This window comes from Centroberyx affinis, unplaced genomic scaffold, assembly GCF_046629955.1.
Source record: "Centroberyx affinis isolate AG114_WGS23_722 - 3 ecotype Tasmania unplaced genomic scaffold, CSIRO-AGI_Caff_v1 ptg001226l_1, whole genome shotgun sequence".
In the NCBI taxonomy this organism is placed as follows: Eukaryota; Metazoa; Chordata; class Actinopteri; order Beryciformes; family Berycidae; genus Centroberyx; species Centroberyx affinis.
In genome coordinates, this window is record NW_027279740.1 from 218,644 (window position 1) to 237,213 (window position 18,570).

General features: G+C 41.6%; 2 protein-coding genes across 2 annotated transcripts; both read right to left on the reverse strand.

The window, feature by feature from the left end:
• Window positions 1–270: 270 nt before the first annotated feature.
• ppie (peptidylprolyl isomerase E (cyclophilin E)) lies at window positions 271–3,632 on the reverse strand. The gene is made up of 10 exons (XM_071524700.1): window positions 3,601–3,632; window positions 2,929–3,027; window positions 2,757–2,800; window positions 2,614–2,640; window positions 2,380–2,461; window positions 2,188–2,291; window positions 1,951–2,074; window positions 1,432–1,617; window positions 1,163–1,305; window positions 271–483 (listed from the first exon to the last, which is right to left on the reverse strand). Exons 1-10 carry the CDS (start codon window positions 3,629–3,631, stop codon window positions 415–417), a joined length of 909 nt encoding a protein of 302 aa, XP_071380801.1. The 5' UTR covers window position 3,632; the 3' UTR covers window positions 271–414.
• A 772-nt stretch (window positions 3,633–4,404) lies between these two features.
• Window positions 4,405–17,918, reverse strand: pabpc4 (poly(A) binding protein, cytoplasmic 4 (inducible form)). The gene is made up of 15 exons (XM_071524698.1): window positions 17,280–17,918; window positions 13,855–14,048; window positions 13,027–13,142; window positions 11,693–11,832; window positions 11,418–11,512; window positions 11,199–11,336; window positions 10,969–11,064; window positions 10,578–10,847; window positions 6,481–6,571; window positions 6,239–6,334; window positions 5,805–5,935; window positions 5,593–5,683; window positions 5,255–5,385; window positions 4,977–5,101; window positions 4,405–4,796 (listed from the first exon to the last, which is right to left on the reverse strand). Exons 1-14 carry the CDS (start codon window positions 17,473–17,475, stop codon window positions 5,000–5,002), a joined length of 1,887 nt encoding a protein of 628 aa, XP_071380799.1. The 5' UTR covers window positions 17,476–17,918; the 3' UTR covers window positions 4,405–4,796; window positions 4,977–4,999.
• Window positions 17,919–18,570: the final 652 nt, after the last annotated feature.

Sequence of the window (18,570 nt, forward strand, 5' to 3'; positions counted from 1 at the left end):
GATTTTATTTTGAATGTATATATTTTTAGAAAAAATATTTTATATACATAAAAACAAAACACTTATGTTCATAAAGTTCATGCTTGGGAGTTTGGGGGCCCTGTACTTCAACATTTATTTGACAGGTTACTGAACTAATGAACAAATTAATCTTTTCCAAAATAATAAAGGAAATGTAGGAGTTTGAATGGAAGGGGTATGCCATGAGAGCAGATCAATTTGACATTGAAGTTGTACAAAGTAACACGCAAACAGGTTGTGTTTCTTTATAAAAGTGTTTATTGAAATATTTACAAGGCAGAGAAGGTGGGTTCAAGGTGGAAAAGACCATGAACAAATGATACTCATCATTCTCTCAGACATACGCTGCCCCCAACACACATACACACATACAAGCGCACACTTCATTTTCATTCACACATATTCTCCACAGTCCGAGATGATCACTTTCTGCTTCGGCTTGCCGTCTTTTGCTCCCTGAGCCTGTAGAAACAAGACAGATTAAAAGATTTTACATTAGGAAATTAATTGCCAAAACCCAGCTCTATTCTTTTGAAATTCTGTGAGCTCTTATATTACCCATTTCTATCACTGTAACCATAAACACCAGAGTGATGCAACATCATCTTTCTCTCCAGAGTTGACCCTGAAGGGCCATATGATTATGGCTAAAATTATAATCCATTTGCTGAATATTGTAACCATAATTATTATCTTTGATTTTTGGAACAACATTTTAATGCACTTTTTGCATCTTAAAATCAATGTTGACTATTTGCTAATTTTTAATTTTGTCCAAACAAACCACGTATCATTAATTCTCACAGCTATCCCTGAACTGTAGGCTATTTATCTCTTCTTCCAACAGCTTGCTCAGTTTAGTTTCTACTGTGCCTTTGCATGCTTTAGTCACATGGAACACTGGAAGTGAAGAGCAATAAATAAGCTTGCACATTGTTAATATCCATGTCTGGCTAAAGAACTCATTGTGAATATCTGAGAGCAACTTGATACGACACGGCAGGTGTTGTGAATGACATTTATGTGTAAATATCATCAACATCACTGAATTAATCCATTATTAGTCTTGGAAGGTAAAATTGTGATATTTTATCATAGACAACCGACTGCACAGCCCTTGTATACCCCCTTCATCCCTTACCTCCATTGAACGTAGCACATCCATCCCCTCCATCAGCTCTCCAAACACCACATGTTTGCCGTCCAGCCAGTCCGTTTTGTCAGTTGTGATGAAGAACTGAGAGCCATTAGTGTTTGTCCCAGAGTTGGCCATGGAGAGCTGCCCTGTGTGCACAACAGAGAGGCATTGGACACTTATCCACAGGACATGCTAACAGACACAATCCTGGAACCACGCAACACTCCTTCACAGACCATACACCATCAGAGAGCTGCTGAGAAACGTCTCACCTGGAGCGGTGTGTTTGAGGACAAAGTTCTCGTCGTCGAACTTGCGGCCGTAAATAGACTTGCCACCGGTGCCATTGTGGTTGGTGAAGTCGCCTCCCTGGCACATAAACTGAGGGATGATGCGGTGGAAGCTGCTGCCCTTGAAGCCAAAGCCCTTCTCGTGTGTGCACAAGCAGCGGAAGTTCTCTACAGAGGATGGAAGAAAAGACAGTGTCAGTGTCACTGTTTGTCATTTTGTTTTCTTCCTGTTTTTAGAGTTTTAGAGACGCTTTTACTATCCCTTTGTGGTTTCTTTGTTGTCTCTGTACAGTTTATTTCTTGACTTTTTCCCTGCTGTTTTAATCATTTGTGCAAATGAACTAAACATTTAGTCCATTAGTGGGCTACTTGCAGCCTATACTTTCTCCAGCTGATCATTCTTAAATGATTCATTTACATATTAACATAGACTTAATGTGGAGCTATACATTTTTCACATGGATATGATGATGAAACCAAAACCGGGAAAAGCATATAGACCTGCTGTCATGGGAACGATGTCGGCCCGGAGCAAGAAGCGTAGTCTCCCTGCTGGCTTGTTGCCGATCTTGATGTCCATGTAGACCTGGGGGTTAACTCGGCCCTTCTTCGCTGGGGGCTCAGCCTGCAAAAACAACACCACCATATTAATCATACTTCACAGATGGGTTAAGAAGGTTTACCTCATATCCCAAGATCAGACAAACCAACACACACTGGAAAGAAACACTATCTCACCTCCTGTGTTGTTGTGCCGGCGGTTTCTCCAGCAGACTCCTCCACCTCAGCCTCCTCTGTGGTCTTCCCTGAGAACTTCTTCAGCCAGTCATCATCCGACCAGACTGAGGGAAAGACAGAGTTAAGATCATAACCATGGATTCAAATCACAATCCAGACAAAGCCATCACTGAATAGGATTTCATGAATCACCTGGTCGAGAAGAACCCTCTTTGATTCTCATGGGTTTGGCGATGTTGACCCGGATAGTTCGTCCAAAAAGCTCAGACTCATTCTGGTAGATTAAGAGAGCAAAACATATATTTCAAGATCAAAAGAGGAAGCTCATTAATTGAAAGTTTATAGTGAAATCACCACCACTAGGTCACAGAAATTAAAGTGCAGTGACAAGCATACAGACTCAAGCCAGCAATGTGATCAACTCACCATGTTATCAATAGCAGCTGCAGCATCCTAAGGTGGATAAAGCACATAAACGTTAAGCGCATAGACAGATTCACCACCAAGCTGATTCCATACAAGGTCCACTAGGTGGCAATCAATGCTGCAGCATAATAGCCGGGACTTACCTCTGCCAGCTCAAACTCAATGAAGGCAAACCCTCTGTGCTTTTCTGAAAATAAAGATGAGACACATTAATGCAACTTAACATTTGGCTACCCCATGGTGTTTAATGTAAAAGTACAGACCAATGCACTGTGGGTGCTGTCTCACACATTGCAGAAAAACTACTTATCTTACCTGTTTCATAGTCTAACGGTATCTGGATGTCTGTGATATCTCCAAATGGAATAAAAGCTGCATGTAACACCTTCTCATCCACCTCCTCTGCCAGCCCACCTGTCAGAAACACAATGCAGCGTTGGAGAATGGACTGACAAATATTAAGTCACTGTGACTTATAAACTACGTTAAATCTTATAATGATGGTGTTTCCTATGAGAAAATACAACCATAAACATTTTCCTGTTTACATATTAAGTCAGGACAGCCGGGCAGGTGAAGATGCTGCGTTCAGGACTCATGGATTTTACCCAATTTTCCCTCTGAGGTTAATAATCTTTAATCTTATTTTTCGTCTCATATCACCGTTCGTTCCGTTACAATTCACTAAACAACCCGAAATAGAGCGCTTTACACGGGGTGTTGGAAAAACTGTATGAATGGCCTCACTTTGTAAGAGTGAAGTTTTAAAAAGTTTCCATCTTTTGAGCTAACGGTAACACGTTAACGTTTACCGGCTAGCTCTCGCCATTTCTTTTATTTTTTACTTATGTTTAACCACTAGCTGTGCCGCAAACGTAGGTCGGGTTGTGTCTACTTGAATTCTTTCAAAGCAATGCGCTCAGTAGGTTAAAATACTAAAACAAAATAGCTTTAACATAAGTTTTGTGAGCAGTATTGTTAACTCACCAACATAGAGCACTCGTTTGGTCGCCGCCATATTGGATTTAACCTTTCAACTCTGACCCCCGGAGCTCCTCATTGGTGCATTGCAACTAAAGCCCGCCTCTCTGGTTTAAAGTGAACTCTAGCGCCATCTGTCTTAGTTTAGGACATCACTCTGCAGTATTCATCGCCTGCACGGGACATCTGATCATACATTTTACATTTAACATATTTAGATGACTCTTATCTAGAGTGACTTACAATGACTGAGCAGATTTGGTGCTCAATGTCTTGCTCAAAGACACTTTGACAGGACTTATGGTTGTTGTGGGGATTTAACCTGTGACCTATCTGTTGAAGTAGCCTACATTCCCTCTAACCGCCATGTTTTGCTTTATTGGACAGTTTACAGTGGAGAGAGACGGTAAAGATGGGAGAGAGGGGGCCCAGGTCCCAGCTTCATGGTGTGCACCTTGGCCAACTGAGCCACCAGGATGCCCCTACAGCATTATTTCAGTATGACTCCAACATCAGATGCATCAAAATCCTCTTCCAATTTACTTGAACCCCTTACTTAGACCTTAAATGTGATCCAGCAGATGTTTTGCATAGTGTATATAAGCTTTTGGTCCCTATTCTTGTATTTCATAGTTTTCTTCTAACAAGAGAACACACACACTGCACACTGATTATGAAATGCACTTGGTTAGCATAATTTTTGTAGAATCTACCATATATACACACACATACTGGAAAGAAATTGTATAGGCTGCATATAAACATTTAACAAAAAACATACAACAGTGGTAAATTTGATATATCATCCCTTTATTGAGAATACCACACACCCATGATAACATAATGGGATGGAGGAATCCATCAAATCAAAGCAAATCAAACATAAAACTTTCAAACAAAGAAATAGAGCGAGGCTCATTTTCCTTATAGAAAAAGGGTTCTGTCCGTAGCCACAAAACGAAGGGCCTTGACTCCAGAGAATACCCTCATTTGCATTATTGCTTTTGGTATGCAGTTTAAAACTATTACAGAACTAAGAAAATTAAGTACTGTAATATTTTTCAAAATGTTCAAGTATGTTTTTAATTTATTTTTTCTTTTTTTTTTTCCTTAATTTTTGTTTTTGCATATTGTTCAGAGGACTCAGGTGGCTGGAGTCAGTATCGTGTTTCTCTCCCCGTCTCTGCTCATTTGTCTGTGCGCTGAAATAAAATGACATTTCATTAGTGCCACAAACCTCAAAAAGTAGTGAAACTACATGATATAATAACTACTATTATTTGTACATGAACTAATCATTCAGGGTCAAGTGCAGGAGATTCGACAGGCTTTTGAACAGCAGCACTGCAGTGGTGTGTATGTGTGTGTATGTGTGGTCGTACCAATCTAATAAAGCACGGCGTCTTCAGGAAGTGGCAGCAGCAGCAGTAGTAGTGATACCACCCACTTTCTGGGTGGCGTCTTTCTTTGCCTGATGGGCCTGTAGCACTGCGACAGCTTCCTCCACCTGCACAAACACAACATCAAACATGAAGGACATGATGATATAGTGTAACGACAACAGATAGGCCATTTGCAAAGTGACAAAAATGGCACATCCATGCGATAAATGAGCACAAAAACACAATAATGATGATGATGATGGAGGAGAGTGAGGCACCTTTGAGCGCAGAGACTCATGGGACTCCAGCATGTGCAGCAGCTCAGAGTTATCAATCTCCAGCAGCATGCCGGTGATCTTTCCTGCCAGGTTGGCGTGCATGGCCTGAATCAGAGGGAAGAGACGTTCCCCTATTTGCATGTGAGAGAAAAAGACAGACAGTGACGGAGAGAGAGAGTGAAAAACAGAGAGAAAACTGGTGAAGGGGAGTATAAGTGAATCAATCTGTCGAAAACAGAAAATCCACATTGTACAGTGGGTGGGGATAAACCCCACTCAATATCTGCAACATGTATCATTAAATAATTTTTTTCTGTATGGCGATATGAGATTCTTACCCAGCATCTGCTTCTGCTCTTGAGGGGGCGCAGCAGCCAGCATGGAGGCTGTGAGAGGCTCCTGTCCCTGAACATGCACAGCTGGCTGAGCCTGGAGGCGATGGATGAAGAAAACAAAAACATTAACAATAAGTTGAGAACAGAAATCACAGCCTAAGAGCTAGATAGGATTGAAACACCTATAAACAATGTGATTGGTCTTCCAGTCATACCTGCTGTAAGGCAATAGGTTGCACCACCTGGGGGTTGGGGTTACGGACACCTGTGGCATACTTGTATGGTGGCATGGCCCGGGGGCCAGGGACTCCCATGGAGGGACGGGGACCCATGGCCTGGCCACCACCTAGCAGTGGAGGGCAGGAAAAAAGGAACAGGATTCACACAATGTCAAAGTATCAATTAGATTCACTCTTGGGTCAACTGGGCCCAACCACCTGAGAACTCAACAGTCCAGAAAACCAGTATAGAAATGACAAATAGAATGGTTTATAAGAAAAAGTTGACCTCAGTTTCAAGACTAAGAGTCTACAGTGTGTCATAGTGCTCCCAGGTGGTTCTCTAAATGTAATGCCATAAAAATGCCAAAGCCAGAGCCAATAAGTGGATGTTGATCGTTTTGATGAACTGATATGACTGGCGGACGTACCTCGTGGGCCCTGGGAACTGGCATTGGGAGTCATGTGTCTCAGGTTGGCACGAGGACCTGGCTGACGCAGTGAGTTGGGCATCCCTTGGAAACCACCTTGGGAGTGGCAGAAGTGGTGATGAGGACAGTGAGATGGGGTACGGAACTAACAGTGAATTAAAATTTCACATATTTTGAGTAAGACTATTACAGTGTCATAACTATGGCATTTGTTATAGATACTTGTACAATCATGTGCTCACCTTGACCTCTACCTCCTTGCTGCTGCCAGCGGGGGTTGGGTCGCATTTGGGCCAGCTGATTGGGTGCATAGTAAGTCGTCCTGTTCTGGGCCTGGTGGGCACAGACAAGTGCAATGCATAATGTTACGGCATTACAATCATGCCTCAATAGCATTGATGAAGTGAATGCTCCCTTAAAACAATAATCTGCAACATTTTCATATAAATAAAATTCAGTTTTATATACTGTATATATATATATATATATATATATACACTACCGTTCAAAAGTTTGGGGTCACCCAAACAATTTTGTGTTTTCCATGAAAAGTCACACTTATTCACCACCATACGTTGTGAAATGAATAGAAAATAGAGTCAAGACATTGACAAGGTTAGAAATAATGATTTGTATTTGAAATAAGATTTTTTTTACATCAAACTTTGCTTTCGTCAAAGAATCCTCCATTTGCAGCAATTACAGCATTGCAGACCTTTGGCATTCTAGCTGTTAATTTGTTGAGGTAATCTGGAGAAATTGCACCCCACGCTTCCAGAAGCAGCTCCCACAAGTTGGATTGGTTGGATGGGCACTTCTTGCGTACCATACGGTCAAGCTGCTCCCACAACAGCTCAATGGGGTTCAGATCTGGTGACTGCGCTGGCCACTCCATTACCGATAGAATACCAGCTGCCTGCTTCTGCTCTAAATAGTTCTTGCACAATTTGGAGGTGTGTTTAGGGTCATTGTCCTGTTGTAGGATGAAATTGGCTCCAATCAAGCGCTGTCCACTGGGTATGGCATGGCGTTGCAAAATGGAGTGATAGCCTTCCTTATTCAGAATCCCTTTTACCCTGTACAAATCTCCCACCTTACCAGCACCAAAGCAACCCCAGACCATCACATTACCTCCACCATGCTTAACAGATGGCGTCAGGCATTCTTCCAGCATCTTTTCATTTGTTCTGCGTCTCACAAACGTTCTTCTTTGTGATCCAAACACCTCAAACTTGGATTCATCCGTCCACAACACTTTTTTCCAGTCTTCCTCTGTCCAATGTCTGTGTTCTTTTGCCCATCTTAATCTTTTTCTTTTATTGGCCAGTCTCAGATATGGCTTTTTCTTTGCCACTCTGCCCTGAAGCCCAGAATCCCACAGCCGCCTCTTCACTGTAGATGTTGACACTGGTGTTTTGCGGGTACTATTTAATGAAGATGCCAGTTGGGGACCTGTGAGGCGTCTGTTTCTCAAACTAGAGACTCTAATGTACTTATCTTCTTGCTCAGTTGTGCAACGCGGCCTCCCACTTCTTTTTCTACTCTGGTTAGAGCCTGTTTGTGCTGTCCTCTGAAGGGAGTAGTACACACCGTTGTAGGAAATCTTCAATTTCTTAGCAATTTCTCGCATGGAATAGCCTTCATTTCTAAGAACAAGAATAGACTGTCGAGTTTCAGATGAAAGTTCTCTTTTTCTGGCCATTTTGAGCGTTTAATTGACCCCACAAATGTGATGCTCCAGAAACTCAATCTGCTCAAAGGAAGGTCAGTTTTGTAGCTTCTGTAACGAGCTAAACTGTTTTCAGATGTGTGAACATGATTGCACAAGGGTTTTCTAATCATCAATTAGCCTTCTGAGCCAATGAGCAAACACATTGTACCATTAGAACACTGGAGTGATAGTTGCTGGAAATGGGCCTCTATACACCTATGTAGATATTGCACCAAAAACCAGACATTTGCAGCTAGAATAGTCATTTACCACATTAGCAATGTATAGAGTGTATTTCTTTAAAGTTAAGACTAGTTTAAAGTTATCTTCATTGAAAAGTACAGTGCTTTTCCTTCAAAAATAAGGACATTTCAATGTGACCCCAAACTTTTGAACGGTAGTGTATATATATATATATACTGTATATATCTCCTTTATTTAACCAGGTAAAAGTCTAATTGAGATTAAAATCTCTTTTTCAAGAGTGACCTGGCCAAGAGAGCAGCATAAACATTGTTACAACAATAGACACAAACAATACAAACAGACAAATACAACTGTCACACACTACAAATGAGAGAACATAGTATCCAGTTAATATGTAAATACAAGGTCAAGGACAAAAATCCAGTTATGATGCATAAACAGGTAAAATTTTCTAAAACGATTTCAGTGAAAATTTAGGAGCAATCACATTGACCAATAGTACTATTTTCTCAATCCTTTAAAATTGACTTAAATTCCCCCATAGAAATCAGCTCTGACAATTTCAGGTCCTTCTGTACATTATTCCAGGAAGAAGGGGCAGCGTATTTAAAAGCTTTTTTGCCTAATTCTGTTCTAACTCCGGGGACAAACATCTGTAGAATATCATGAGAGTGCAGGCCATATTGATTTTAGTTTTTACTCATGTATGTACACAGTTAAGCAGGAACCAGCCCAAGGAGAGATTTATATATAAAAGCCAACCAATAGGAAAGTCTGCGGACATACAGAGATGGACACTTAGCAGCAGCATACAGGAGTACAGTGGTGTACGAGATTGCCACAGCCAGTAATAAAACGTAAAGTACAATGGTATACGGTATATGGTATCAAATGCTGGAATGCAGCATTTGATAAATTATCACAAAGATTATTTACATATATGGAGAACAGCAGTGGTCCTGTGTCAGCGAGGAAGGAAGAGGAAGACCCAGCAAACTGGATGCATTGTGTTCTAGCTGACAAGTAATTTGAAAACCAACTTACAGCATGCCCAGATAAGCCAATATCGTAGAGTCTATCCGCCAAGATGACATGGTCAACTGTGTCAAAAGCCTTGGACAAATCAATAAAAAGAGCTGCACAATATTTTTTGCAGTCCAGTGCCTCAATAATATCATTCACCACTTTAATAGCAGCAGTTATTGTGCTGTGTTGTTTTCTAAAGCCTGGCTGATTAAAAATTATTTAAGTTGTTCACTAACAAACTTTTCAAGGACTTTAGCTAAAACACATAATTTAGAGATCGGCCTTTAGTTATTAACAACTGAGGGATCACCTCCTTTCAGCAAAGGGAGAACATAGGCAGATTTCCATATGTTAGGAATCTCATTGTTGGAAAGGGTAAGATTAAAAATATGAGTCAGAGGTTCTGCTATAAAGTCTACAGCTAACTTGAGAAAGTAAGGATCAAGCTTGTCAGGACCTGCAGATTTATTAGGATCCAATTGCTTTAAGGCTCTATGGACCTCTATCACATCAAGAGGAGTAAGACTGAATGGTTGAACCACAGAATTAATTGGGGGTGGTGACGAGTAAACCCGCTGCTCATTAGGCTGTTTTGGATCTGGATTTAAAGACTCAAATAAAGAACCTGAAGAAACAAAATGTTCATTAAAGCAGTTAAGAATGGCTGATTTATCAGTTAGAGTACAAGTCTTTTACAATGCAGGCTGGCAACTCATTCGTGGTTACACTCCCAAATGAAGATTTTATTACTTTCCAAAATTTCTTAGGATCATTTAACTTACTAGTAGTTTTAGAAAGGTAGAACTCAGATTTAGCCTTTTTGATGAGAGAGGTAAAGCGATTTCGGAGCTGTCTAAAAATCAGCCAGTCAGCCTGGGATTTGGAATTTTGCTACTACTGCTGACTGATATTACACAATAGTGATTCAACCTATACCCAGTTCAAGCTTTTACATTTGCTGTTCTGAACACCCGATGTCTGGTAGGTCTTTCCAAGAAAAAATAAACCTTCTGTCGCACAGGGAGTGATGCGCTTTACATTTACGGTTTGTTTGGAATAAATACTAGAAGAACTTAGTTAGCATGAGCAGCAATAACCACCGTGGCTGAACAGACAAAGAAAAGAGCGCCACCTACAGAAACTCAGCTGCATCAACAGAAAATCCAAAGAAAAAGACGTCACAGTACTGGACACACTGATTGACAGGTGATCTCTGGGAAATGCAGTGCAGAAACACCACAGCAATGACCAAAGCACCAAAGATGGCGCAAAAAATCAAAAGAACAAGAACCTCACAGATTACCACTTCAACAAACAAATGACTTGGAAAGTGACTTGGAAAGACTCAAGTGAAATAAAACATACAGCGTCATGTCAGATTTTAGATTCTCTCACCTGTGGCACAGCTGGCATGAAGTAGCCGCTGGTGGGCTGGAACTGATTAATGATGGCGTTGGCTGGCATGGCTCTCATGCCAGCGATGCGCTGCATGTACTGGTTGGTGAGGTGGGCCTTGCGCTCCTCTTTGCGCTGGGCAAGAGCCACGTAGAGAGGCTTGGAGCCAACAATACGTCCGTTCATTTCAGTCACGGCCTTAGTGGCCTCCTCAGGAGAGGAGAAGCAGACAAAGCCAAAGCCCTTGGAGCGACCCTCCTCCAACATCACCTAAAATATAGACATAACTTCAAACATACAAATATAACCAAAGCTGTAGCAACACCTATAGTGTAATGACGTCACCACACTGGTGATAATGCAATGCACCCATCTGTCTGATTTCTCTCACCTTAGCACTTGTAATGGATCCGAAAGGAGAGAACTCCTTACGCAGTTTCTCATCGTCTATGGTGTCATCGAGGTTCTTGATGTAAAGATTAACACCCTGAAACCAAAGCCAAGCAGTCATGATCCACACCATGAACACACACATACTCTTTCAACTGTCTTGAATTTCTAACACACAATAGATATGATTCATTGAAGGTTGAACAATGAACATCATTAGTTTGTGCTGACCTGATAACGACTGATCCTTTCTTGTTTCAGCAGCTCAAACTTCCTCTTCAGCTCTGCCTGGCGCTCCATCTTCTTCTGGGCTCGGCCCACGAACACAGTCTTGCCATTGAGTTCAGTGCCGTTCATGTCCTCGACCGCCTTTGGATACAGTCGTAATTATCAGAAAGGACTCATGACAGATAAACACACACCGACGCAATTACAGACACTGGAAAGTACCTTGTTGGCGTCCTCATGTTTCTCATAACTAACAAATCCAAAGCCTCTGGATTTGCCGGTGGGGTCTGTCATCACCTTCACGCTGAGTGTTTTACCTGCAGGGGTTAAAGGTCAGACAAGGGGATGAACATAAACCTGTAGCTTCTGCAGTCAGATACGCACACATACTTCAGATATGATGCTATATGAAACATGAATTAAAGAGATACATTGCTGTGTCTTTGTTTGGATTGTTTGATGTTGATTATAGAAATGAGAAATGAGTCTATGTTTACCATATTTGTCAAAGAGCTCCTTCAGCCGTTCGTCATCCATATCATCCCCGAAGTTCTTGATGTAAACGTTGGTGAACTCCTTGGCTTTGGCCCCCAGTTCCGCCTCCCGCTCCTTGCGAGACTTGAAACGACCCACGAACCTAAAGACGGAGGGAGAGCAGCGATACACACTCTTGTAAAACAGTCCTGACTGAGCCGGGAAAACAAACCAGGATCCGTCTCTCTTGACTTCCTTTTTCAATCTAAAACACTGAGGTTTCCAGGCTTCCGGGTACAGTAGGCTCCCACCGCAATGACAGAGGGAGACCTGACCACGCAAAGGACAGCAAGTAGGAGAGAGTACATTCCATCACAAAAAAAAACATTCACAAAGACAAATTCACAGCCACATCTCATCATGTGACTCATCATTCCTGGGATACGCAATGAAAAACCATTTAATCGCTGTTAATATCACCAGAGGCAGGCAAATAAGTCGGCATGCTAAACACAGACAACACAGTGACAACCGTCATAATTCTTGGTCCAAGATTTGGTGAGGAGGTGGATGGAGAGGGATGGAGGGACAAAGGAAAGCTGAGGAGGACCAAATGATCTTATATACCTTGCTATGAAGACCTCTCCCAATCCGCCATCCAGTATTGCAATCCTGCATTCGATCCATCACTAAAACACACAAGCGTGGTCATACACACACACAAACACTCTAAGGCGGGTGGACCAGCAAGTGGACAAATGCACAAACAGAAAATGCATCTGGTAGGAAAGATACAAGTAAGGAGGAGTGTTTAGTTTTGTTATATCAGTTCAGAAGTTATCTTGACATTGGCCATGGTGAGAAATCTGCTTGTTAGTCATATTAATCACACACAAACTCAAAAACCTACCACTCAACAACAACATGAAAAAAGACATAACGTGAAAAGTCAGATCACTCAACACAGGTGCAGAACAGACAAACAGCAGGATATATCATTCTTTGTACCATCATCACTATAAGCATTGTCCTTAGGTTACACACATCAGATTAGACCATACAGTCAAATATTGTAGAAAAAGTTAAACTGGTAATGCACCTTCTGCTTCTGGACATTCAACATCATAATCACTGCTGCCACCAAACCCAATCAAAGTCATTTTAAAGCTCTAGCAAGATGGTGATTCTTTAAAAAGTCACACTGAAACTTCAGTCATTTCTTAAATAGATCGTCTTAAATGGATCTTATTAAACAGTAATAATGATATGATAATATCATTATTATGATAATGTAATAATGAACTCAGTCCCCCTTCCTTCCCATAATCCCTCCTCTCTAAGATGATCAGACACTCACACCTTGCGGTCATTCAGAAGCATGCCGTTCATCTTCTCAATGGCACGATCAGCAGCATCCTGGGTCTCAAAGTGAACAAATGCGTAGCCTTTGGAGCCATTCTCATCACACACCACCTGGGCCAGAGAAGATATTACACTGTTTAAGATATATATAAAAAGGCAACATGTATTGCATTTAATAAAGGCAGATCCTTTAAGCAGCATGGGTGAGGGAGTATGCAGTCGTCTTTGTGAAGTTAAACTATGTACAACATCTCCAAGTCCCAAAACATACAGTCTGCCATAAACCAAACTCTTGTGTCATTGTGTGTTCAGGTGCTGGTTGGAAGGTCCGACATTTGGGACTTCCAAGTCGGCTGCTAAACAGCATTGCTTTCACATGCTATTTTGTTCAAGCAAACCCGGAAGAAAAATGATAAACACCGACGTCCTGAAAAGGATGATGTGAATTTGTCCGCTTCTTAATTTTAAAAAGCACTTTTTAAAAAGCTACAATGCTGCCAGTTTCTTCATGTAGGAGGAGAGAAAACATATCATGTATGTGAGAAAGTAGATTTTACACAATTATATTTTTTGAATTTGTCAACCATGTTTAGAAGGTTAAAGTGGGTAAACGTGGGTAGCAAAATTTCCCTGACTTTCCTTCATCATCTGACTTTAAATGGCGTTCATGTGAAATTTGTTTTTCTGATATATCCAATAGCACGTGAATGTATGGTCAATCCATGCAAAAGAGCATAAATAAAATTCTTGGATTCATTTTCCTGTTGCACAGATAAAAGAGACTAATATTTCTGTCCCTCAGTCCTATCTATCCCATTTATACCTTGCAGGAGAGGATGTTGCCAAAGGCGGAGAAGGTGTCGTAGAGGGCCTTATTGTCAATGGACTTGTCCAGGTTCTTGATGAACACGTTGCCCACTCCAGACTTCCTGAGGGAGGGGTCTCTTTGGGACCACATGATTCTGATTGGCTTCCCTTTCACCACGTCAAAGTTCATGGTGTCCAGGGCTCTCTCCGCTGGTGGAGGAGGGGCAAGAGGTCATGAAAGGGTAAGAGTGCTTGTTTACATGGAGCCAGGAGTCTACAAACTTCAGTCAGCAGTATGTACACTACACATCATGCTTTCATCCATCATGGTCCGCACATGCTCTATTGCAGTGCACACTTTCACACCATGACACGTTATTTCTAATTTAACCACAAAACACTGCGCTATCCCACAATCTCCCTGTAATAACATGAAGCTACAAAAAGAGTTTGTCCTCCTGCGTATGCCACCATGGAGAATCCCTACTCCCAGGCCATTATCAAGGCACGTGTAACATGGTGAAGCACTGCAGTAGACCATGTGGCTGAGGAGCCATAGAGGAGCAGCTGGGACTGTTAGTGTGGGGACAGCTGCTGTGGGCAAGCAGGGAGCACATGGCCCTCTCACTCAGACTGATAGGAAGAGCAGTGCAGTGACAGGCCACATGCTGCTGGGCCAGGTCCCACCTAGACGAGTCGAAGAATAGGAGATGTCTGGCGGGCCACTGGGTAAAATAGACAGTATGAATCTACATAATATACAAGTTATATGAACGCAAATAGGCCAAATCAATTGACTTAAGTAATATCTGTCCTATAAAACTATACTATCCATTTTCCAAACAATTCTCTGTGGTCCAGTTTAGACCCTGAAGTTCAATTCATACTCTTTTTTTCTCTCTCTCTTTCATGTCAGCTCTCATGTCCAGTTGGGCACACATGCCAACTGGCAATTGTCCCTTTGTTCAATCACTCCACAGTAACACACACACACACACACACACACACACACACACGCCGGGCTTTCCAGCTAAAAATGTCTGGTAAACAAAACGGAGCTGCCTTGCGTCTGCTGGCATCAGCAGTTTGGCCTGCAATTGTACTTCACAACCCGTGTGCTCAGAGAAGGTGTGTGATCATGGTCAAACATGTGGGTCTAATTCTGGAAGGTTCCCAGTGGGGTTCTTGATTAAAGAAAAAAAAAAAACAAGGCCACAGTCAGCTGTGTAATACAGGGATAATGATGCATGAATTAAATAATGTGTCAGACAAAACTCTTGTGATTTAAAACAATACATGCCTCAAATTAAATTTCACTGGTCAGTGTAGCAAAATGTACAAGGTGATGGATCAAAAATGAATTATTGGCACATGACAAGCGTGTGACAAGAGTGTTGCCTCTACTGTTAACCCATTTCGGTCATTTAAGGAGTTAAAATGTTTAAATATTGTGGTCAGGCAGAATTTGGGCTGCCTAAAAGAGGTTCTAAAATTAGAGAGGGGTCCTGAGAGGTATGTGCTGGCATGGAGTGTGAGTAGAGCATTCTCTACCATTGATGGGGAGGAGACACATTCAACAAGAATGTTCAGATGAGCAACACCAGGTCTTGAATGTTTACACGTACAGTTGTGACATGATGAAACCCAACAGAGATGATACACAGCCTTTTCTACTTGCCTAGCCTTACCATGCATGAAATCCTCTATATAAACCAGTTGCAAGTCTGGTCAGCCACCCAGGGAAAACTACACCTGGACGGTCTCATTAGTCATATTTAATGTTGGTAAATATGCTCTGTCTCTCAGCAGGCTGTTCCCCCACAGGCACGTGGTAGGGCTTCATATAACCACCAATAGCTACCATCCCCCATATCTACACCTCCAAACTGCCAACAAATGGCGTCTCTTCAGTTTCCCACTTGTGGCTCCTCTTACATTCACTCCAGTGAATGATACTACCTTTCTGGAAGTAAGCCCGTGGTAACCTAGTCATTGCAACAGCTTTAAGTAACTGCCTCAAGTGCAGATCATTTGTGACAGGTGTTTCACGTTGATACAACAGGCCAAAAAGCTCACACTATGTAAACAGTTTCACATGGCCACCCACAACACCCGCCATCATTGCTCAATGCTTTGATGCCATATGGTCTCTAACTGGAAAAGGGTTACAACAATGGCACTGAAATAACTCTTAATGTTTTGTCTGAAGACAACAGTATTTTCGTATCGGACCTCCAATGGCCTCTTGATAGAGGACTAAATAGTCTACCTAATATGTGTTGCGCCTTTGAATCAAACCAATAGGAACCCATTTAGGCAGAGCCTAGTCAACATAGAGGCACTTGAGAATAAATTGGAATAGCGCTACTGCCAACATATGCAATAGTTCCTGATAGATAGCAATCAACAAGCAAATAAGTAATTAGAATACTGCAGATGAACCGCCTAGGTGATATGATTGGCTTATTCAACTCATCCTAAAGCACTTCAAAAACAAAGCTGGGGTTAAATCAAAAAAGAAACAGGATCAAGTCTTTGATATTATTTCATCTATTAGACAACACATACGCCCGACATGTCAAGCAGTCAAATGCAAGAGTTATTGTTCAGCTGTGCCTGTCCCTTTTCTTCCTTTCAGTGAGTAGCAGCAGAGGGCAATGGGAATTAATTTCACTACAGAACTGTCCCTCAGTGGCCCTTTAAATAGGAGCAGAAATGGGTCAGTTTGGGTTAGGCATGGAAGAACTGCAAAAGGATTTCTTTGCCCATTGCAGTGTTAGGCTACATCATATGTGATGGACACAAAATGACTTTTCAATAAACTTAAAAGCTTAGCCTACACATACACCAAACTGTATGCGGAGAGGTGAGTGCTTAGATCCTACCAATGCCATACACCGCAGCATGCAAGAACTGGGCCATTGCACTTAGGCTATATGGGTCAAATGATTACTCCAGCCAATCTGGAAACCTCCATGCTTATCCTATGGTTATTTCAACAGAGAGCAGTCAGATAATCTGATCAATATCAAAGCATAATTCAGTGTAAAGTCATAGCCTAATTTTAAATTTACCAATGTTTCCTTCATTCTGCATGTTATAGTGGAAGCTGTAATTACCCAAAATCGGGATTTAGAGTTGACATTGAAAGCATGTGACATTGTCACTAAGGATGAATCTATAGCTTTCATCACCTAAAGATAACGGGGTTTTAAATATCACTGAAGGATGTAGACTGATCAAGACAATGATGCAATCATTTCAAACCAATAGCTATAAAACATTTTGCAATTTTCCATGCAAATAGCAGAATCACATTCAGTCTCATAGGTAGTCTCCGTCTCTTCTGCCCTATGCTTTGATGCGTGCAGGTAACATGCTGATAGGCAATCGTATCAACTGCATATCACTGTATCTTTGGATGCATGCATTATTTCTTACCGTCAGCAGGTTGTGAGAAGTTGACATAAGCATAACCAAGAGATCGTCGGGTGATCATATCTCGACATACTCGAATAGACAGCACCGGTCCAGCTGGGCTGAATTTCTCATACAGCATAGCCTCCGTGATATCGGGGTGCAGGTCGCCAACATAGAGAGAAGCCATTGGATAACTCCCCGTAGTCGCCGTGTTCATATCTCGGACTTCACAAAGTAAATGAACGCTATTCTTCCCTCAAAAGCCAGAGAAATGTTGGTCTGAATTGTAATCCGGGGACGAATCAGCGCGTTAATTCTCACCTAATGAAGAGACGCTCTATAGACTCAATGGGTCTCCGATATAAATAAGTTTTCCAGCTTGCCGAGTCCTAAAAATGAAATGACAAGCCTAAAAAGCAGGGTAATTCGGCGTGTCCCGAAGTATTTCTGCCTTTAGACGCCAACTTCGGGTTAAGCCCGAGGCCTCCTGTTATTGTTTTTAAAATTAAAGATTTTGCTATTTTTTTTTTTTTAATGTTTGTATTTTTATTTAAATATTACGGTACTTATTTTTTATAAAGATTTTATAGATTTTATATTTTTTTATTTATTTTTTTCTTAGGTTTTTCAAGAACAGTGAGTTAGACACTCACGGTTGTTTTGTGGCCGGGGAAAGAGACTGCGTGAGAAAAGCATGGGCACTTTATAGTGAGTGCGGCGCGGAGGAAATAGTGGCCAGGGTCAAACTTAGGATAGAAAAAAAAAAAAAAAACACAACACTGAGCATGCGGTGTAAAAGGGAGAGCGCACACTGCGCTGTCACAACTACAGAGCCGAGCTCGCTACAGCGACATCTAGGTGGGAATTCAATAGGATAAGGAGGGGGGAAACATTGGAATAAACGCTGTGAAACCACACTTCTGAGACGGGGTTTCTTTTAAACTAACAATTTGTAGTCCGTTTTGTAGCCTGCACTCGTGGCCTTCCATGGTACAGTACATTATCTATCCCTGCTCTAGTCAGTAGAACCTTGGGAATAACATGGGGAAAAAAAGATGTATAGTTCAATTCGTTTATTCAGTTATCATTTATTCAATTAGAAAAGTTCCAAAAATTCCAGTTGCACTATTCTGCTTTGTCCAGCCTCCTGGGGATAGGGGAGATAAAATAGTTACCATATAGTTCACATGCAATGGGGGGTGGGGGGGGGGGGGGGGGGTTAAAGTTGCCAAAACATGTTATGGAATTTCATTACATCATAGCTAAAAATGTAACAAACATCCTAAATTTCCAAGATTAAATACCTCAACAA

Bases quoted from the DNA above. Each gene is read 5' to 3' on its own strand.
- ppie (XM_071524700.1), bottom strand. From the start codon at position 3,631: ATGGCGGCGACCAAACGAGTGCTCTATGTTG. The intron at 3,028-3,600 runs GTGAGTTAACAA...TGTTTCTGACAG, and splicing joins CAAACGAGTGCTCTATGTTG to GTGGGCTGGCAGAGGAGGTG. The intron at 2,462-2,613 runs GTGAGTTGATCA...TTAATCTACCAG, and splicing joins CAGCTGCTATTGATAACATG to AATGAGTCTGAGCTTTTTGG.
- pabpc4 (XM_071524698.1), bottom strand. From the start codon at position 17,475: ATGAACACGGCGACTACGGGGAGTTATCCAATGGCTTCTCTCTATGTT. The intron at 11,513-11,692 runs GTAAACATAGAC...TAACCCCTGCAG, and splicing joins GGAGCTCTTTGACAAATATG to GTAAAACACTCAGCGTGAAG. The intron at 5,386-5,592 runs GTAAGAATCTCA...ACATGCAAATAG, and splicing joins AGAGCAGAAGCAGATGCTGG to GGGAACGTCTCTTCCCTCTG.